Source organism: Electrona antarctica, assembly GCF_951216825.1.
Source record: "Electrona antarctica genome assembly, chromosome: 15".
Classification (NCBI taxonomy): Eukaryota; Metazoa; Chordata; class Actinopteri; order Myctophiformes; family Myctophidae; genus Electrona; species Electrona antarctica.
In genome coordinates this window covers 33,645,550-33,668,111 of record NC_136796.1, presented here as the reverse complement: position 1 = coordinate 33,668,111, position 22,562 = coordinate 33,645,550, and the positions used below count along the sequence as shown (strand labels likewise).

General features: G+C 45.6%; 1 protein-coding gene across 2 annotated transcripts in view; it reads left to right on the top strand.

The window, feature by feature from the left end:
• LOC306938787 (growth factor receptor-bound protein 10-like) overlaps positions 1 to 22,562 on the top strand; it is a 74,777-nt gene that overhangs the window by 35,246 nt on the left and 16,969 nt on the right. Inside the window, exons 6-12 of one of the 2 annotated variants that reach the window (XM_079523100.1) lie at positions 8,722 to 8,781; positions 10,560 to 10,716; positions 12,966 to 13,081; positions 15,232 to 15,306; positions 15,677 to 15,814; positions 17,711 to 17,821; positions 22,353 to 22,451. In XM_079523100.1, coding sequence (XP_079379226.1) covers positions 8,722 to 8,781; positions 10,560 to 10,716; positions 12,966 to 13,081; positions 15,232 to 15,306; positions 15,677 to 15,814; positions 17,711 to 17,821; positions 22,353 to 22,451 — 756 coding nt within the window. The remainder of the gene's footprint in view (positions 1 to 8,721; positions 8,782 to 10,559; positions 10,717 to 12,965; positions 13,082 to 15,231; positions 15,307 to 15,676; positions 15,815 to 17,710; positions 17,822 to 22,352; positions 22,452 to 22,562) is intronic. The other variant, XM_079523101.1, reaches the window with a different exon arrangement.

Here is a 22,562-nt window from a genome sequence, read left to right as displayed (position 1 = left end):
GCACTGCCCCTCCCCCTTTTAGCACACTGTGCTGTGTATCTATCTATCTATCTATCTATCTATCTATCTATCTATCTATCTATCTATCTATCTATCTATCTATCTATCTATCTATCTATCTATCTATCTATCTATCTATAAAAACTCCTAACTCCACTTGTTATTTCATTTCCTGAAAAATTTACATTTTGGAGTTTGGTGGTTAATTCCAGACAGCAGAGATATAATGTTTAATGTGTGCCACATACATTTTTATGTTCATTATGCAGGGATTCCCTATGCCTATAATAATCGACAATGGCTGCTTTCAGCATGCTATATTTTAGGCCTGTCAAAAGTGTCATTCACATTGGCACACATATAGCTTTCTTTCAGGGCGAGGCTCCCCCGAGAACCATTTAAAAAAGATAACCCAGACAATGATGTCAGCGGGAATTCATCCTTAAAGGAGAATTCCATACTAAAAGGCTTTCTTACCTTTCTTTGTAGTTGTTACGTCCCCACCAAAGAGGTCCGGTGTTATTTTGTGCAAAAGCTCCTTATTGGCTATTTCCCCTACCATAAGCCCTAAATGAATTGCATTGAATTGAATGGGAATTGAATGGGGCTATGGGGTGTTGTGCTAATTCGCTTATTTCCATCGCTCAAAATTATATATTTTTTGTATATATCCTCTCTTCATAATGTAAATAATATCCCAAGCGGCACACTTTACTACTTATTTCGATGGAAAGCACTCCAACGTTCCTTCTGGTAGTTTTAATTCATATTAAAGCGCACAGACAAACACAGCAAACACGGACACGTTTCGGCGTCAAGCCGCATTCAATGTGTATGCAATATAATATTCCATATGTAATATTCCAGTGTAACATGTAATTTTAAGTTTACAATTTGCAACTATACCGAATGAATGAATGAATTGAATTCAATTAAATTCATTAATTCATTCATTAATACTTTGGCAGAAGATCCACCAAGGACAGCTCTCCTGGATTCCGACTTATGGAGGTTTGAAAATCCTGCTTGTAATCGAGGAAAATGGTAATCAGATTTTGCGTCCCATAGCTGGTGGTGACACTGGCGCGTTGCCAATTTGCCATAGCAACTGGACCAATGTTAAAAGCTGCTCAACCATTATATACACAGAGTATACTGGGGTCCCTGGCTAATAAGGTCGCCTAGCGTCCCCTTGTGGCGGGGTCCGTATATAATACGAACCTGGTGCAAAAATAATTAATGTTTATTTTTGGTCTTTTGTTTGTAACGAACCAAAACACACTTGTGTGCACATACAACAAGCAGGGTCCCCACAACTTATTCCTATAAGTTTAACCTTATCAAACCCCTACTGTTATCAATAATTATTTCACGTCCTCCCATGAAACAAATGAGTATTTGTTTTTCTGTGGGCCTTCAGCAGGGGTGGGGGGGGGGGGGGGGGGGGGGTGTGTGTGTGTGTGTGTGTGTGTGTGTGTGTGTGTGTGTGTGTGTGTGCACTGTCAGGTTGTGGAGAGGTGAAGAGGTGATCCACTGTGCAAGGCTTTGTGGTGGGCCTCCAGTGGGGTGTGTGTGTGGTGGGCCTCCAGTGAGGTGAAATTGAGTTTGGCATGTCTGCATGCATAGCCAATGAGCTCCGTCTGAGCAGCCACTAGCTTCAACCTAGCCAGACAGACGGTTAACTCGCACACATGAAAGAAGCCTATAGCGCTAAATAGACGGGGTAGTTAAATGTAGAGCTCTACTGATGCCACAATTTTGGGGTCCAACCCCGGTTTCGGAGAGTCCTAGACCACCGATTTATGTTTTGTCGATTTGAAAAACGTTCCTTCCACTGCCACTCACAGGGCAAAATATCCACTTTGCTCACAAGATGAACCTTAAATGGTAAATAGTGCATTTATATAGCTCCTCAGGATTATGATGTCACTAAAGTGGTGTATTTCAGTTGGGCCTTTTGTATACACAGGGAAGACATATTTGAATATTATAATCACACCGAGAGAGAGCGAATGCATTTTCCGGCAGCGGCATCTGCCGCGGCAGTCGGTAGTGTTTCCTGGCGGCATCAGTCCGACACTCTACCCCAAACCCTTACCCTAACCATAACCGCAAGCACGACGCAACGCATGACGGACCAAAGCGAGCGGCAGTCGAGTGTCATAATCCCCCCAGTTTCCCCGGCAGCTGCCGCCCCTTCTCCTGGCAGCGCCGCGGCTGTTACCGGAAGTTGCTGCGCGAAGCGGCAGCCACGAGATGGAACGGCAGTGGAGTGACATAATCGCCCGGCACATGCCTCCCCTCCCCCCGCCAGCGCCACGGCTGTAACCGGCAGTTTACCGGCAGTCGCGGCGGCTGGAGCGCGCGGCTGCCGAACGGACCGACAGAGCAGCGGAACGGAGCTGTCATATTCCATCCACCTACTCCGGCAGCTGCCGGTCCTCCCCCCGGCAGTACCGCGTCTCATGCCGTTGCCAGATTATGCACTCGCTGAATCTGATCACACCTGGGGGTCTATTAGAGTAATGTTAACTCCATAGACACATACAAAACACCTGGGGGTCTATTAGAGTAATGTTAACTCCATAGACACATACAAAACACCTGGGGGTCTATTAGAGTAATGTTAACTCCATAGACACATACAAAACACCTGGGGGTCTATTAGAGTAATGTTAACTCCATAGACACATACAAAACACCTGGGGGTCTATTAGAGTAATGTTAACTCCATAGACACATACAAAACACCTGGGGGTCTATTAGAGTAATGTTAACTCCATAGACGCATACAAAACACCTGGGGGTCTATTAGAGTAATGTTAACTCCATAGACGCATACAAAACACCTGGGGGTCTATTAGAGTAATGTTAACTCCATAGACACATACAAAACACCTGGGGGTCTATTAGAGTAATGTTAACTCCATAGACACATACAAAACACCTGGGGGTCTATTAGAGTAATGTTAACTCCATAGAAGCATACAAAACACCTGGGGGTCTATTAGAGTAATGTTAACTCCATAGAAGCATACAAAACACCTGGGGGTTTATTAGAGTAATGTTAACTCCATAGACACATACAAAACACCTGGGGGTCTATTAGAGTAATGTTAACTCCATAGACACATACAAAACACCTGGGGGTCTATTAGAGTAATGTTAACTCCATAGACACATACAACACAGAAAAAGTACAAAAATCACGGCACCATCTTTAAAGGTATATTCAGTGATTTCACTTAATTCACTTTTTTTTGTTTTTGATAATCCTCCCTACTGTAGAGTCTGCAGACCATATAAGGAGTTCCTCCCTGTCCCCAGTTAACCCCTGGGGTCAAAAAATCTTAGGTTTAGTTTTTGGCTAGAGGTCCCAGCCTTCATCCAATCAGGATGAGAGGGGCCTTCCTCCAATCATGATCGAGTGGGGGCGGGCCTTGGTGCACGTGCTGTTGGCCTGTTGCACGTTCCCCCACTGTAGAGCGTGTGTATGTGCACATCTTGTTACCGGGGCGGACCGGGGGGGGGTTTCCAAATCACCCAAATCACTGAATGCTCCTTTAAGACCTTCCCCCTAAGATAGAGTATGTCACAAGGAAAACTTGAGAGAGTATCAGTTTCCATACAGATTAAATCATTGTGCTACTTGGCATTTAACCCAGTAAAGAGTATTCCAAATATTAAATTAAAGTATTCTGAAGGTTTGCATCAAGGCACCCACTTTTAAGAAAGCCTGCCCTAATGTTTTTGATGACATCATGGCCTTCTCTCTAATTAGCCCCTTCTTCCATGAGTGTAATTTTATTTCTGCCACTAATGCTAAACTTTTTTTTGAGTGGTGCAAACCACTCCAACAACCAGCTTTGTCTGTATGTGTCTATGTATGTGTGTACCTGTACGTGTGTGTACCTGTACGTGGGACCCAAAACAATGAGCATGGTTACTATGGTCACTGACATTACGTCAGACCACAGCTGATCAGGCTATATAAGACCTTGCACCACTCGGTTCACACGGGTGTGATTTTTTTTTTTTTTTTTTGAGCTGCACTAGTAATAATAATAATAATAATAATGGATTTTATTTATAACGCACTTTATATTCGTCAGAAATCAGAATCTCAAAGTGCTACAGCAAATGAATAAAAGCAAAAGAAACAACACACCATTAAAAACATCTAATAGAACAGGAACATGTGAGATTGTGGGGCTCTAAAGGGAAGCCAAACCACTTTGGTCTGGTTGGGTGCAACAAGCAACACAGACTCTAGGGGGCACTGGTGGGACTTTCCCCACTCTGCCATGCAAGTGTAAAAGTCAGTTTCCTGTCCTGGTTCATCTAATCATTCACAACAAACGTTTGTGAAGGTTTTAACCCTACATATAGGCTGCCATGTTAAGTGGTAAAATGGGTGGACTGCGTGCATTTTCAGAGCATGTTTAGTTGAATGGTCAATCAATCACTCACTCGATTGTGTCCGGCTTGGATCAATGGAAGTAACATATTGGTATCCCTATGATTTATTTAGTTATTTATTTACATTATTCCTTTAATAATATAAAATCGTAGTGTTTTGCAAATTATTTGGGGGCCACCAGTGTGCCCCAGCCCACAGGATGAGCATCGATGCTCCGTGAGGTGGAGCCCAGCGTGAGCTCCTCTGGCAGGGCCTTTTGGCTGCTGGGAAGGGGAACAGCCAGGCTCGTGACAAAGTGTGACCAGGCCTCTGCTGTCAGGGAGCTCTGACATGCTCTGGAACACTCACGCCAGGGGGGACTTCTCAAAATGCCCCTTTTTTCCCTAAAAGGTTTGCTTTTTCTTCCTTTTTTCAGACACAACATTAAAGAGAAACAGGAAATTGAGCAGTGGCGGAGAGCGGTCGAGACACGCAACACACGTCTCCAGCCGGAATTGAACCGGGGACGTGGTCGACAGTCGACACCTTCCAATTATCCAATTATCTAACCTATCCAATTATCTAACCTCGTTATCGGAAAGACGCTTTTCAAACATTTCGTTTGTCTTCTCCTCTCCTCTGTCCTATTCATCCTGTAATTGCGTATGCTTTCTTTTCCAGCTCATAATTATTTTGTGCAGAGTCTGGTTCTGACACTTTGCCTCCCTTCACACAGTCATCTCTGAGAATACTACTTAGGAAAAGAGCTGCATTCGCTTAAAACCATGCAATTGGTCGTACAGTTGGGTGCCACCGATATTGTCCCTTATCATTTGACCCATTTAGGCCTGACCTCAAAATTTAAAAAAATCCTTCTAAATCCTCCAGTTTTCTGAAATAAATATTTTCACGATTTTTCAAAAATAGCAGACCTACAAGCTCGTAGCGCGCCACTCGGTGGCGCGCTATGAGCTTGTAGATCAGCTATTTTTCAATAGCTAAATTATAACAATGTTTAAAACACCAAAAGGGGTTCCCGCCCAAAATGGGTTAACTGTCCTTTTGCGCAGATCACGCAAACCTCAGCAAAAAGAAAAGGACAATATCGATGGCCTCCAACTGTATGTGCCTGCGCAAGTGCACAGTAAACCCCTGAGTGTTCATGTAACGCTGAGCGGGTAAATGGTGCATTTATATAGCGCCTTTATCCAAGGCGCTTTACATAGATTGTGCATTACATTCACCCATTCACACACACATTCATACACCGATTGCGGCGGAAGCCATGCAAGGTACCAACCAGCACATCGGGAGCAATTTGGGGTTCAGTGTCTTGCCCAAGGACACTTCGACATGTAGCCAGGAGGAGCCGGGATTCGAACCGCTGACCCATGGATCATTGGACGACCTGCTCTACCTCTTGAGCCACAGCGGGTGCAAATGGAACTTACGGGTTCATTTGGTGCCATTTGTACCCTCTCAGGTGTGTGTGTGTGTGTGTGTGTGTGTGTGTGTGTGTGTGTGTGTGTGTGTGTGTGTGTGTGTGTGTGTGTGTGTGTGTGTGTGTGTGTGTGTGTGTGTGTGTGTGTGTGTGTGTGTGTGTGTGTGTGTGTGTGTGTGTGTGTGTGTGTGTGTGTGTGTGTGTGTGTGTGTGTGTGTGTGTGTGTGTGTGTGTGTGTGTCCTGATTGGTTTAGGCGTCCGTAAACCTTTTTGGTCAAATGGGCCTGACCCCACGCAGATTACTGTGTGACCTCTGACCCTCTGCGTGCTCTGTGTTTATGTGTGTGTGCAAGCGGCTATTTCTTCATGACATTGCAATCCAATTGCTGGTGTGTGTGTGTGGAGGAGAGAGAGAAATGGAGATAATCTATTTCCCCCAGCATTGATTACTGTAAGCAGCACAGGGGACCAATAACCCCCCCCCCCCCCCCTTACCCCATCCTATAGAACGAGACAATAGTAGTGGGGGGATGGGGAAAAGAGAGAGAGAGGGGGTGAGAGAAAGAAAGAAAGAAAGACAGTAATATTTTATGATGTGAGGATACACAGTGAGGAAGGAAGGAAGGAAGTGGCCTGCTGACTCCATGTGATGAGTGGAGTGCTAGGAGATCACACAAACGTCACGCACCTTCCACCCATTGCTCACACCATTGTTTCACTCCCTCACGTGTTGGCTACGTACAGGATACGTGCGAGTGTGTGTGCGTGCACGTGTCGTGCACGCATCGCCGCTGTGCACACAGCGGTGCTACATTTCTTACCAGATGGTGTTAAAACTCTCTGTGAGACCGTCGGAGTCGACCACCAAAAACCTCACGGGCTGGAGATGGTTAGCATAGTTTACATTTCTGATTCCTCAGCTTGCGTGTAGTGTAGTATAGTTTGCATGTAGTGCGTGCGTTGCGTTTTTGGTTGACATTTCTCATGCAGACTGTATTAGGGGCCAGCTGGGTTGGCCGTCCCACACATGAGCCTGATTATGACTCAGTATTACATTACTGACATTCCTCCTTAGTTCTCTCTCTCTTTTGCCTTTGTTTCATTCTTGTTCCTCCCTCCCACTCTTTTCCCCTCTACCTTTTTCTTTCCTGCCCCTATTCTCCCTCTTTCAGCCCCCCCCCCCCTCTCTCTCTCTCTCTCTCTCAAACACTCACACACACATACACACACACACACACACACACACACACACACACACACACACACACACACACACACACACACACACACACACACACACACACACACACACCTCTCCCCTGAGGCAGGGCAGAAACGCTGAGCAATGCCCTTGCCTCTTATAGCCCCCTCCTCCACCTCTATGCCGCCCCCAGCCCCCCTGTAAGTCCTTATGTCTGACACGTGATCCGTGGTTTCAGATGGAACTGAACGGCTCAGCAAGGAGGGGGGACGGGGGGGGAAATACTTCAACTTCCCAACGTCCAGCCCTGACATAGAGGAGAACCTCTAACCGTCAAAATAAAACCCAGAGTGATATGCTTGGCACGCGAAAATGGCCCCATGAGACGCATTCGCTTTTTACATTCATTTGTTTTGTACATTCTCACCAAAATAGGGACACCAGGTTGAAAGTGGCTGTATTACAGTGTCGTGCAGCAAAGTACAAGTTTCACCCTGAGAGTCCAAATGGAATATAGCACATTTAAAAACAACAGCAGTTGACCCAAAGTGCTTTCCAGAATAGGTAGACCGTAGTCTATCACAGTGCAATAACAAAACATGTAATACAAGCAAACAAAATAACAACAACAATAACAAAACAATGAACAACAATAAACACTAAAATTCACACTGTATTAAAAGCCAGACTGAAAAAGTGTGTTTTCAGGTTAGATTTAAAACTTGTTTTGCTGTAACCTGAAATGATAAGCCATTATCTGGCACACATGTTGCCCCAGCACACACATGTTGCCCCAGCACACACATGTTGCCCCAGCACACACATGTTGCCCCAGCAGCACACACACACACACACACACACACACACACACACACACACACACACCGCCTCCTAGTATTTCACATACAGCTGAGGAGCAACATAGAGAAGGAGAGAAGAGAGGCGGGGAGAAATGGAGGAGTGGTGGGGAACGAACAGACAGGGGTTACTTTTTCACGAGAGAGAGAGAGAGAGAGAGAGAATTGAAACCATGAGGGAGCTCTAAAATGTGAACACAATGCATAATGACAATCGGCAACACTGTCGTGTGTGTGTGTGTGTGTGTGTGTGTGTGTGTGTGTGCGCGCGTGTGTGTGTGTGTTTCCACTGATTGGCTTAGTAGTTTGGTGCCTGAGCTGGCTCTTTTATCCCTGTGTGTCTGGTGTGACTGTGACTATGGGCGTGTTCGTACTGTATGAGAGAGAGAGAGAGGGCTTTTTCGGTAAGGTGTCTACTGTAACGTCATCCAATGGCAACGTTTTTGGCAACGTAATCCTCGTGGCCCGGGAAGGAGGGGGGGGGGGGAGTGATAGGAGATGGAGTACGTGACAGGTAGCGGCTTCTCACTGGGCTAATCCACCGACTGAGCCTCGGAGGAGAGGAGAGGAGAGGGGGGAGCGAGGGAGAGGTGGAGAGAGAGGATCGCTGCCTCACACCACTCGCGGCTCAGCCTTTATCCTGCCCAGCACAAGAAGAAGGGGCAGGCTGTCTCTCTCTCTCTCTCTCGCTCTCCCTCTACCTCTCTTGCATTCTCCTTGGCAATTTTTGTCCCTCCCTCTCTTCCTGACTTCCTGTCCTTTCCTCTCGCTCGCTCGCTCGCTCCCTCCCTCTCTCGCTCTGTCTCCCTGTGTCACTGGACAGGGTCTCAGTGAGAAAATGCCATCCTGCTCTCCAGACTGTTGCCTCTTTCAGGCTGTGGAGGTAAGACTCTTGACTGTTTGTTTCTCCATTTAACGCAGCGAGCCGTGTCTGTCTGTATGTGCATGTGATTGTGCGTGTGTCCATAGCTGTTACTGTTACTATAAAGCTTTGAGCTTTTTCTTTTGTTCAATCTTGACATGTCTAAACTTTGTGAAGAAATGTTGTGTTGGAAAATTGACTTTTTGGGAAGGGGCAAGTCAGAAAGGATTAGCTTTACAGGGCAGGGAGAGAGAGATCTGTGACTACGTTTCTTGTTGCATGGAGTCCTGTGTCGCGGTGGTGGTGATTCCGTTTCTTTTGTAATGTTAGGCCACTGTTGTTGGCGTAGTTTTGTGTTTCTTGCAATTCCATGTAGCTGTGGCATTGCCCGCCCTCATTCTCTGTGCCCCCCTCTGCTTTTTGTGCCTTGTTTCATGTCATTTTCAGCAGTGCATCTGTGGTTGCTTTGTGCGAAAGCACAAGGCAACCGAATTTTAAGCAAATTTCCTGCTGTGGGCACAGGATATTGGAGTGTGGGTGTGCATACACAGACACACAGACACGCACGCACGCACGCACGCACGCGCGCGCGTGCAGGCACAGACAGACAGACAGACAGACAGACAGACAGACAGACAGAGACACACACACACACACACACACACACAGACAGGCACACACAGGCACATTTGCTGTATTTGTAGCTTGCGTTCACTTTTCTGATGTCTAGCTTTACTCGTACTCAAGCATGTTCATATTTGTATGAACTGTGTATTCATACTGTATGTAATTAAGTGTTAATTTATCGTGTACCATATTGAGTTTCCAAGAGGGTAGTCTGCTTGCGTGTGTGTGCTGTTGTATGCGTGTGTACTGTATCTCAGGTATGTTCACCTGGTATATCTGCTCTGATCTGGTGCGAAGCAGCTGAACTGTGGCTATTTGAGTAGAGGCTCTCAGCATGGGCCTGAGGAAGCGAAATTACACACAATCCAAACGTTGCTCTGGGCACTTCGCCGAAACGGCTCAAAATGGCGCAAACAATGGGAGGTACCTCAACTGTAAACTATACCCACTTGCTGCTCCCAACAATGATATTTATAGAGGCATGTTCAAGAGGAAACGAGAGTACATGGATAGTGTTAGTTTTTATAATGTGTGAGCGTGCGCACGCGTGCGCATCGGTACTCGTGCACAGGCTTATGTGTGTGCACTCCTGTGCGGACACAGACCAGTCCAGTTGCTGGTGGATGTTTGTTGTGTGCGTGTGTGCTCATGGACAGCTAGAGCCGTGGACAAAAGGCTGGAACTTGCACAAAAGATTTTCGGAAGCATCTCTCGCGTTTCTTTTATTTTGTTGTGCTGTAGTGATAATGTAAATGAGAGTTTCGGGGTCGCTCTCATCCCATGGACATGACAAAGGATTTCGAGGTGGAGGTAATGGCAACCTCATTTGTCTCATTTTGTGGATTTGAATTTCTGACCTGTTTCTTTTAGTTTTTAGTTTTTAATCCACCTCTGACAATTCTCGTGACCACAAAAGCCCACAAAAGATAAACTTTGACACATACGTATACTGAACATATTGAGTACAGTTACATCCTTAGTGTTGCTGTAATTGAACTCCAAAGAGAGTACAAGTTCAACCAAAGGGACTTGTGGACGGAACCATTTGGTTCCATTTGTATACTCTTCGGCACTAATCCTATTGTGTATCGTCATCACCAAGCAGCACAGTAGTCCTTTCCGACGCCGAGCGCTTAACCACGCTCCGTTTTGTTCTTGTGTGCGTTTTCCAGATCGTAAAGGTGTGGAGCGAGGATGGGGCGGGCAAGGTGGTGGAGATCCCAGCTGACATGACGGCCCGCGATGTCTGCCAGTTGCTGGTCTATAAAAGCCACTGTCTGGACGACAACAGCTGGACGTTGGTGGAGCATCACCCTCTCCTTGGTCTCGGTAGGTACGGACTAGGGCTGTCATGGTTATGCATTTTAGTTGATTCATTCTCACACAAATAATTAACAACGTTGAACAACAAAAACAATATACTGTATCTAACGGAAATGACTTAACATAATGTAATGTCTTAAAATATACAAGCTCAAAACACGTCACATCGTGCTCAAAATGCGCCATATCGCGACGCGTTTTGAGCTTGTAGATCTATTTCCATTTGAAAATATGGAAACGATGTGTGTCATGGAATGCATGTATGTGTGCCTGGATTGTACATGATACGGACAGGTACATACATTGTATGTATGTACCTGTTGTTTTGCAAGTGTCGTAGTTTTCGCGGGGATGGACGTAGGGTATGTTCCGCGTGGTTGTGAATGCACGTCCGTGCACATACAGGTGTGCGCGCTTATGTGTGTGTGTGTGTGATGTCTACGGGTCTTTGGTGTGCTATTTTGCGTGTGTGTGTACATGTCTATACCTCCTTTGTGTGCCACAGTGCGGGTGGGACTTGGGACACTCTTCGTGTGTAACTCGGTGTGTATGCTCACTGGAGCATGGCTCTAGTGGTTGTACGTCTTCTATATGACTTGGTAGGGATGGGGGGGGGGGGGGGGGGGGGTTCCATGTTCCACTCACATGAGAGAAAAAAGAGGCGGCTCGTGCTTCACCTCTGTTCTCTTTGAAGCTTTTTTTTGTAATTTGTCTTCTTTCTTTTTCTTTTTTTTGCTGTTGCACGTCTGTCTTTGTCCTCGGCAAGGAGGCTTTCCTCCCGAGTCTTATTTTTAGAGTCAAAGATCGCTTTGTACTCTACTGCGAGCTTGAACGTCGTCTCTGGAAAAAAAGGGGGGGGAAAAAAAGTGCACTGGAGGGATGGAATGTGAGGTGAGGAGAGGAGGAGGAAGAGAGGGGAGGGGGGATGGAGGGAGAGAGACTGAGGGAAGGTAGGGAGTGAGGGGGGAAGGGCGGAGCAGGCCTGGACTTCAGCGTCATACCAGAGCGGGGAGGGACCAATCACAGCTCTCCATCAGACGAGCCCCTAGGCTTCTGAGCCAATCATTTTCCCCCCTCATCCCTCCACAGGAATTTCCCCTGCTAGCAGCCAGGACACACCCACCCACGCACGCACGCACACACAGAGACTCACGCACACTCGCGCGCACACTCGCACGCACACACGCACGCACGCACATACACGCACACACAGCCTTTTCCATGCAGTCAGTATGCATCTGACTACTGTTCCAGTGAGATATGTGTCTCTGTGTGTCTGTGTGCGTGCACGCCCCTTGTGTTGTGTGCACATTCGCCCTCAATAAAACGGTGACTGTGCCAGTTAATCTGGAAGGAGGAATTACGGCTAAATCCCAGTTGCCATCATTTCATGATTGTGTGTATGTGCAATTGTACATGTACCAGAGTGCTAATGTGGAACTAGAACATCCTTCAATCAGTTCCTAATCAGCTGCACCGACTATCGAGATGCACTCTAAACGGAGGGAGAATACACACACATGTGCACACGCACACACCAATCACTGTCAGGCAGAAGCTATCTCCATATTTAACCATTTTATGCCCCCCCCCCCCCAAGGTGTGTGTGTGTGTGTGTGTGTGTGTGCGCGTGCGTGTGCGTGCGTGCGTGCGCGCGCTGTGCGATGCTCTCACACGGCACACATCCTGAGTGTCTCTTCTGAAACAAAAAGAGTTCAATTGACACTCTGTATTTTGCTGTGCAGCAAATGGCCTAAACACATGACATCATCCTCTGAAATGCTTTGTCAGACCTTGTGTTCTGTGTGTGGGTGTATGTGTGTCTGTCTCTCTCCCTCCCTCCCTCCCACCCCTCTCTCTCTCTCTCTCTCTTTCTCTCCACCCTCTGCTTAATTTCTCGCCCCCTATTGTCCATCGCTTCATCTACATTATGTAGATCTTTTAAGACAGTTAATGGGTGTGTTTGTGTTTCATTTTCTTCTGCATCACTGTATTGGCCTAGAATGCAATAGATAACAATACTCTAGTGAAGTCTAGTCATGCTAATGAAGGATGCTAATAGTCATGCTAATGAAGGATGCTAATTGTGTGTGTGTGTGTGTGTGTGTGTGTGTGTGTGTGTTGTGTGTGTGTGTGTGTGTGAGTGTGTGTGTGTGTGTGTGTGTGTGTGTGTGTGTGTGTGTGTGTGTCTGTGTCTGTCTGTGTGTGTGTGTGTGTGTGTGTGTGTGTGTGTGTGTGTGTGTGTGTGTGTACAGAGAGGTGTCTGGAGGACCATGAGATGGTGGTTCAGGTGCAGGCCTCCATGAGCAGCGACAGTAAACTCCTCTTCAGGAAGAATTATGCCAAATATGAATTCTTCAGGAACCCCCTGGTGAGTTTCTCCTCCAACGCAGTGAACACACCCACAATGACCTCCGGCCTGAGGTTGGCACACCAGTGCATGGCCCGTCACACATGCACGCAGTTATTTTACTATACTTGTGTAGAAGACGTCAACATTTTAGGACATTTGGCCCCCACAAGTATAGTAATACGAGCACGCACGCATGCACACAAAACACTCGCTCCTCTTAATGGCTTTTCTATGTACACTGCAGTGTATCCTAAGGTGGCTTTTGTGACATTTTCAGAACCACATTACTTAGCATGAGCAACGTTATCACGAGCCGACCACCGCAAAGCATCACACACACCGATTCATCATTAGCATTAGCGGAGAGCGTGCCATAGGCGAATCCACAGAGCGGCAATCATAACTGTGTCGTCGATCGGCAATAATGAGAGCGCAACAACTACAGGCCAGCGCTCTGTGGAGTCTTACGCTAAGGTGGTTGGTTGCATAATGAACAGTGTTGCCAGAGTTTGCGAGAGAAATAAGAAATCGGGTCTATGAAAACAAGCCAAAAGAAGCGACTAACGTTGATTGAATATTATTTTTAACTCCTGGGGATGTGATTCCACTGTGGTCCTAATATGTGGTCCTAATATGAGCACTTCAACTATCCTATTTGACAATAGCAGACCTACATGCTCGCAACCCAAGACATTAGATAGTACAGGTCCATACCGTATGATACACTATTAGGGCATGACATGTTGGCGACTGATGTTTTGTTGTGTTTTGTTTAGTCTGTATCTGTCTGCTTTTATTCTAAATAAGAAACTGCGCTTTAGAAACAAAACGGGCATCCCGCAACTACCAATATTTACTAGCAACTTTACAGAAAAACAAAAGTCGCTTAAAATAAGCCAACCTGGCAACTCTGATAATGACAGCATTACGCTGTGTAGCAATGCATAGGTTAGCACAGCACAGCACAGTGCAGCCGGCAGCAGCAGTGTGCAGGGCTTGTCCTGTTACGGTACGCCATACATCCCCGTTATTGCCAAGGTGATTCGGAGCCAGCGAGTGACCTCAGCTCTGTGGTAATGAGCACAGTAAAACACCGGAGCGCCGGCCACACTCTGTCAATCATGCTGAGAGTAGCTCTGCTCCTCCAGCGGCTCGCTAAAGGGGATTACATCAGCGGGTGAGATCATGCTGCATCTCTCTTTTCCAGCACCCGAGTGCTCTCGCTCTCCCTCCCTCTCTCTTCTCTCTCTCTCTCTCTCCCTCCCTTCTTTTGTCTCTCTCTCTCGCTCTCCCTCCCTCTCTCTTCTCTCTTTCTCTCTCTCTCTCTCCCTCCCTCTCTCTTTCTCTCCATCTTTCTCTCTCTCTCTCTCCCTCCCTCTCTCTTTCTCTCGATCTTTCTCTCTCTCGCTCTCCCTCCCTCTCTCTTTCTCTCCATCTTTCTCTCTCTCTCATCCCTCCTTTTGTCTCTCTCTCTCTCTCCCCTCCCTCTCTCTTTCTCTCGATCTTTCTCTCTCTCTCTCTCCCCACCCTCCTTCTGTCTCTCTCTCTCTCTCTCTCTCTCTCTCTCTCTCTCCCTCCCTCTCTCTCTCTCTCGATCTTTCTCTCCTCTCTCTCTCCCTCCCTCCTTTTGTCTCTCTCTCTCTCTCTCTCTCTCTCTCTCTCTCTCCCTCCCCTCCTTTTGTCTCTCTCTCTCTCTCTCTCTCTCTCTCTCTCTCTCTCTCTCTCTCTCTCTCTCTCTCTCTCTCTCTCTCTCTCTCCCTCCCTCCTTTTGTCTCTCTCTCTCTCTCTCTCTCTCTCTTTCTCTCTCTCTCTCCCTCCTTTTGTCTCTCTCTCTCTCTCTCCCTCTCTACCCCCCCTCCCCACTGCGCTCTCTCTCTCTCTCTCTATAACACATTTTCTCTTCCTATCTCTTACTTTCACTGCTCTTTCTCTCTTGGTCTCCGGGTCCATGTTGTGAACATCACTCACATGCATTGCCCAGTGTGTGCGCACACACACACGCACACACACACACACACACACACACACACACACACACACACACACACACACACACACACGTACACACACGCGCGCACACGCACGTGCGCTCTGCACAAAAGGTTGGCATTCTGTGCTTTTATCAGAATGGTTTCTCATCCTCTCCGCTCTGTGTTCTCTCTTTCCAGAACTTTTTTCCAGAGCAGATGGTAGCTTGGTGTCAGGATTCTGACGGCTCCATCCCACAGTCACAGCTCTTACAGGTGAGGTGAGGTGCTTGATTCCAGTGAAAATGCGCTCTCGTATCGCATGCATGCGTGTGTGCACATTTACGGTTACACGCACGGCTTCCGTGTGACTTTAGAACCTGTTAACCACTTCAACGCTATACAGTACGTTGACCAGGGTCGCCCCCAAGGCTCTATAGTTGGTCCACTCCTTTCCCCCCCTACACATCAGATCTCTTCGCTGAAAGTAGCCAACCTTCTCAGCTCACAATGTCTCACAACGTGCTGCGTTGTGAGCGTGTAGATTGGCTTCTATTTTCGCCAAAGTTTAGAAAAACTAATATGGCAAGGTTTTCACTGGACAGCTGAATTCACTCTGCATTTGTATGTGAATTTATTTTTGTAGAACTTTCTGAACTCCAGCAGCTGTCCAGAGATCCAGGGCTATATGTACATGAAGGAGCCAGGACGCAAGTCCTGGAAGAAGCTCTTCATGTTCTTGCGACGTTCTGGACTGTACTACTCGACCAAGGGAACATCCAAGGTACTGTAAGATTTTAGCTTAACATAGACTCTTACTTACGTTAAATATTTCACATGATTTTTTGTATATGCGCTTTTCCCAGCGTTGCCGGATTATTGCGCTGACAATGCATCGCAAAGCAACACACACACACACACACACACACACACACACACACACACACACACACACACACACGTACACACACACACACACACACACACACACACACACACACACACACACACACACACACACACACACACACACACCCTTTCTCCCTCCCTATTCTTCCTCTCTCTCTCGCTGTTCGAGCTCTCCCCCATCTTCCTCCCAATCTCATTCAACCTGCGCCCTCCCTCCCACGTCACGTTCCCTCCCCCTAAAGGCCTATTCATAGTTGAGTTTTCGGTGAATTCACCAGAATGGTGGTTTTGATGAAGGTGCTCATAGTCTATCACCGTGCTCAATCTGCTCATATCTCCTACCCTCCATGATGAAGGTGCTCATAGTCTATCACCGTGCTCAATCTGCTCATATCTCCTACCCTCCATGGCCAATCTTGTTCGTTCTCCCGCTGGCCGCTGCTCTGTTTCGGGAGTTTGTTTTTACGTCGGGAGCTCCGCTCGCAAAATCACCACGGCGCAAATAAAAGCCGGGCAGTGCTATCCTGTGTCCCGAGGAGTTGCGCTGCCCGGCTATGCTCCGTGGTATTTTTTTTGCGAGCTGTACTCTCATTGCAACTATTATAAAGTTTACTATAGCCAGCACAACATAACAACTTCTAGATCAATCACATTGCCCGGAGCGAGTCTCGGTGACCACCGAGTGCTGGGGAGAGCGGTGGTTTTCTCTTCACTGTGGCTCAGTGACGTCATGTTGTAGTTTTCGGTGATAGCGGTGGTCACCTCATCACCTGACAACTGGACTAATAGACCTTGAATAGGCCTTAACTCTCCTCTCCTGCACTCTTTTGCTGATCGAGCTCTTGTGTGACGTCACACAAAACAGAAACCGCTGCCTAACGATGGCAATTTGCAACAATGTTGGGCATTTCCAGTCCATTACAGCAGGGGTTCTCAACCCATGGGTCGCGACCCCTCGGGGGGTCGCCAAATTATCAGATTATCGTGTGCGTGTGCGAATCCATGTAACTCGAGAACCGTTCGCCCCACCGTCTTCAAATTTGCCACACACGTTCCACACCACCACAGGGAGTGCTGTGCCCGGGTGCCTTGAGTCGGTCGGACCCACGGTTGTCCAGAACCGCCACAAAAGGCCTCTCCCCAGACTCTGGACAGAGGCCCTAGATCTCCATATATAGAGCTGGCCTGTTCTGACATCACAATATGTTCTGACACACCATATTTGGGCATGCCTGACAAATAACTCCATATATGGGCATAAAAGGGACACAGACATAATAACTGGGTGGGGCATTAATTTCTAACTTGCATCGTTCCAAGTAGGCCAGTGCCCAATGGGCACCGCTCTAGTCACATGTTAAATAAATGTTATATCATACTGTTAAAATAGTCAATCTACAAGCTCATTGAAACACGTGTAGGTTGGGTTCGTCTATTTTTATTTTATTTCGCCTCTAATGACAATCCCAAAATCGGGACACTTCTCTGAAGGCTCATAGTCGAAACACGTAAGCGTGTATTGGTGTGTGCCAATAAGAATACGTGGAAATGTGAGTACTTTGTCATTTTGCATGTGCTACCTTTTTTGGTTTTTTTTTAAAATTCCTATTTTTGATAGGTGTACTGGATTTTGGGTCTAGCACCAAAATCCAGAAATGAGAAAACCCATTGTTGATACGCAACCACTTTTGCTTATTTATTTAATGAAATCCTCGTCTCCACTCTCTCTCCCTCCTTGCTCCGGAACAACCTCTCTCTTACCGTGGTTCAGGAACCGAGGCATCTACAGTTGCTGGTAGACCTGGAGGACAGCAACGTCTTCACAGTTATCACAGGAAAGAAACTTCACAACGCCCCTACTGACTACCAGTTCTGTATCAAGGTAATGATGAGGAATTGTAGTAGAATGACATCTTGTATTCTCATGGTGTTCACCATTGCCTTTGACAATGACATTTTCATAATTACAAGAGTCAGGCTTAATGGCTTATACCTGGTTTTGGGTACAGCCTGGACACAAACGGCTTCTCTCTTATGTTGAGTTTAATTATGTTCTGATCCCTGAATGTGACGATCAGAACAGATCTACTGTATGTACAGTACTTCTCCCCATGACATTATGTATGGAAGCACAACCACCACCACCTTGAAATAAGCGTTTTTGACTATTTGCCTCATCAATAACTGATTGATCCTGAAATCCTCAACGGTAAAACACTACATATTGTAGTGTTTTTGTGCTAAACTACGTGAATCTACAAGGTGTGTGTGTGTGTGTGTGTGTGTGTGTGTGTGTGTGTGTGTGTGTGTGTGTGTGTGTGTGTGTGTGTGTGTGTGTGTGTGTGTGTGTGTGTGTGTGTGTGTGTGTGTGTGTGTGTGTGTGTGTGTGTGTGTGTGTGTGTGTGTGTGTGTCATCACAGTATTATATTTTATATCATCGCATACGATATTTGGTCAGAAATATTGCGATATAGAGCACCGCCTGACGTCAATATTGGTAGAGGGCGCTAAGTCCACAGGTTCATGTACTTTAAAAAATAGCTGGGCTGTGAACACTTTTGAGATTTTCAAGTTAGGGCCCTGATCCAGAAAAGGCTGAGCACCACTGACCTAATGCATATCAAGCTTGGGCTCCAAATGGAAAAAGGTTGAGAATCACTGTGCTACATCATCATGTGCACGGGGGGGGGGGGGGGGGGTAAGGCGGCTTTGCTCGCAAGATTGGCTCACGTTTCGGTCATAATCAGATACAAGGAAAATTATCAAGTGGTCTCTAGTGTGTGTGTGTGTGTGTGTGTGTCAGAGGGCAAAGGGTTAAGACCACTCGCCAGGGGTCCGAATAGACATTAAGCACTGTGTGTCCCACCCCGGGGGTTATCCCTGGTGGGTCAGCAGCAGATCTGGGATAAGCCCAGTGGGATAAGCCGGGATGGGGACAGAGAATCTGGCCTGCTAAAACGAACCCACCCTTAACACACCCTGCTGCCACATGCACACACATGCACGTAGTCACACTGCCCCAGGGCTGCAACTGGCACTTATTTTCTTAGCCATTATTCAGTCAGTTAACTTTTTTTTTTGAATTAGTTAAATAAGCTAATTAAATTGGCAGTCGTTCTTTGATGTTTATAACATGAAAGAATCAATGTAAAAACATTCAAATAATAGTTTTTAAGTTATCAACTAAATCGATTAGTCTGGTCTAGCACTTTTGCCCTGTTTATTATTATTTATACTTTGTCGTACAAAAGAAGCTTGAAAAAATAGCCAAAATTGCTGACCAGCAGGGTCACAATTGTAGATGTGCCATTTATGCCAATTTTGATTATTTTATACAAAGGGGAATGTCATCAAGATGTGCTTCACCATGTTAATGATTTATTCAGACCTGCAGACCAACAGCTCTAAGGTATATTAATCACATAGTAAAATATTGAGTGGAATTCCCCTTTAAATGGTTTATTTTTATATAACATACCCTACAATGGTCACACGGCCACATGAGATGTTTATATTTCTATTGCACATTGAATACACAAGGCAGTTAAAGGAGCATTCAGTGATATCACTTCATTCAAATATCACTTATTTTTTCATTTTTTTGGGATAATCCTCCCTACCATAGAGTGTGCTGACCCTCCCTGTCCCCAGTGAGCCCCTGGGGTCAAAAAACCCTAGTTTCAGTTTTGGTGGCGGGTGGCAAAGCCTTCATCCAATCAGGATGAGAGGGGCCTTCCTCCAATCATGATCGAGTGGGGGCACATGCTGTTGGCCTGTTGCACTTCCCCCCCACTGTAGAGCGTGTGCATGTGCACATTGTGTTACCGGGCGGACCGGGTGGTTGTCCAAATCACCCAAATCACTGAATGCTCCTTTAACGGTATACATGCATTTAAAAGGAAAAAAGAAAAATATAAATTAATAAATAAAGGTGTAATTTGGTAGCAGTATCGTATTGATTGACTGATCTTAACACATTCAGACCGTACAAGACAATCTTCTGAAAAATGTTTGACCTTTTTTTATTTATGAAAAAGTTGGATTTGTTTTTCTTTCTTTCATTGTTATGGACCACTCTTGGTCTAGGGGCAAATTTGGCCCATAACAGTTGGAAGGACGAGACTGATGTCACTTATGTAAAAGTATTTAATACTATAAGCACTTAAATAGTTATGTACACGCGTTGCTCATGACAGAATGACAGAATAAATAGGTATATGGCTCAGAATTAATGAAATATATATCTACATGGCTCAGAATATATAATGGGTATCAGAATATTTACAAAGGCAGAATGTGAATAGTTACTTACAATGACAGGAGTTAGGACAACGGACTAACAAAAGAAAAGATAATAACAAAGCTAATCCTAACTCAAAACCCTGGCAAACATACAAGGACAGAACTACAACTTAAACCTACCACACACGGACGTCCTCTCTCACAGGCACAAACAAAGAAGAACTGAACAGAAACACAAACTAATGAAAAGTGGCTAAACATAAAGAAACATGGCATCGGCTGCAGGGAGAGCTACCATAGCTGTTGCCACAGACTGCGTTTATAAAGCCCACACTCCAGGAAGACAGCGAAGTCACGTGACCGCCTGGCCAGTGGGGAACATCGGGTGATCAGGCCTATGTCACACCCACAGGACGGTGGCCCACGACAGACATCTTCTGCGGAGGACAATTGCCAAACGATAACATGTCCAAGGAAACTCATAATAAGACGGACACAATAATAATAATACATACAGCCACAGGCTGTCACATATTTAAAAAAAAAATATTAACCATTCAAATGTGTCCGTGACGTGACCCACAAATGGGTCCCAACCCAGTGTTTGTGAACCAGTGCTTAGACTGCTGCCCCAAAGCTCTGGTTTATATATTGTGGTGTTTATACACACACACACACACACACACACACACACACACACACACACACACACACACACACACACACACACACAATATTTCAGCAGGCGTGACAGTGCAGGATGGGGTTAGAAGCTTTGTTGGAGGGCTCTGTTGTGTAACCATGGAGATATGAATGAATTTATTCATGGGGACGGGGTTATTCAAGGATTCTGTAGGTCACAGGGCGAGCCTCACATGCTTCTTATGGCTAGGGCTGTCACTCAGGAGTCAGCACCACCATGAAATTACTTTTATTGATGAATTAATTAATGATTTTCCATACCTATGTTTGATTACTTTGTCTACTATTTGTATATTATCTTTGGTGAGAACCACATATAAGCCCTCCATGGGTTTCTTTTCTCACCTGCACACATTATTTCTCTTTTATTGATGTTTTTTTGTACTGTTTTTATTGTGCGAATAAACTACACTAAACTAAACTAAATGATTAATTGTCATACTAATCATTGCAATTAACAATGACATTTTGTTTTTGTCATTGAACATTGAAACATAAAGAGATTTCTGTTTGCCTTTTAGGCTTCGTAAACAAAAATTGGCACAGGGCAGATATGACTTAAATGTATAATAAAAGAAGAATAATTTAAAAAAAGAAAATTAAATGTGGAAACAATTATGGCGATTATACAAAAATAATGTGATTATGTCAAATAATTGCAATTAGGTTATTGCGTAGTAATTGTGACAGGCCTACTTGCGGTCGGACGTAAAGTCCCTCTATTCCAGTGATTCTAATTTCAAGAACCCCCAGTTTTTCATGCACATTAGGGTACAGACCCCATTTGATACCTCTCTCCCATCGATACCCTGTCTCTAGGACCCCAATCTACACTGTAAAATCCTCAAACATCCTTAATGCAACACAGAGTGTACAAATGTTTGCTCTCGGTGTTACAGACACGTTGGGGTCCTTTTGGAGCCCTAGTGGTCCCCAGACCTGACATTGAGAAACGGTGCTCTATTCCCATCTGCTTTGACGCCGTACATACACTTGACATTTTGAAATGCCAAGTGCAACGAGGATCCATCACATCACTGTGAGCGTCGGCCATACTTCAAAGTCGTCTTCCTGTGTACAGAAAACCCTTGTCTTGTCGTCCCTCAGACCCCCTCCTGTCTGCGTTATCACTCTTTTGTGTATCTGTGATTGTGAACATTTTTTTTTCATTTACTAACACCAAATAATGATCATAAAACAATTAAAATGTGCCTCTGTATTGGGAAATGAGTGTGAAAAATGTAGTTATACTATATATATATATATATATATATATATATATACTGTAGATAACCTTTTGTATAGTTGCATAACTTGATTTTATTTTTCAATAATGTGTGGTTGTCAGAAAATGCGCACCATTTCGGAACCACCGCTCTACACGTTCTTGGCGCAACGAGGCCGAAATGCCATCAAGAACCCATCAGTAATTTGTGTCCAAACTAAGGGTTGTGTTGTGTGTCGTCCAGCCCAGTAAGGTGAGGAGCGACTGTAAGGAGTTGAAGATGATGTGTGCCGAGGACGAACAGAGCCGGACCTGTTGGATGACGGCCTTCAGACTGCTGAAGGTACAAGACCACTCTAATAACACTCTTTAGGACAGCTCAAAATGCACAAATCTATTAAAAGCATAAAAAGATGAAATATTAACATATACAAGGATTGTGCGGCGATATAAT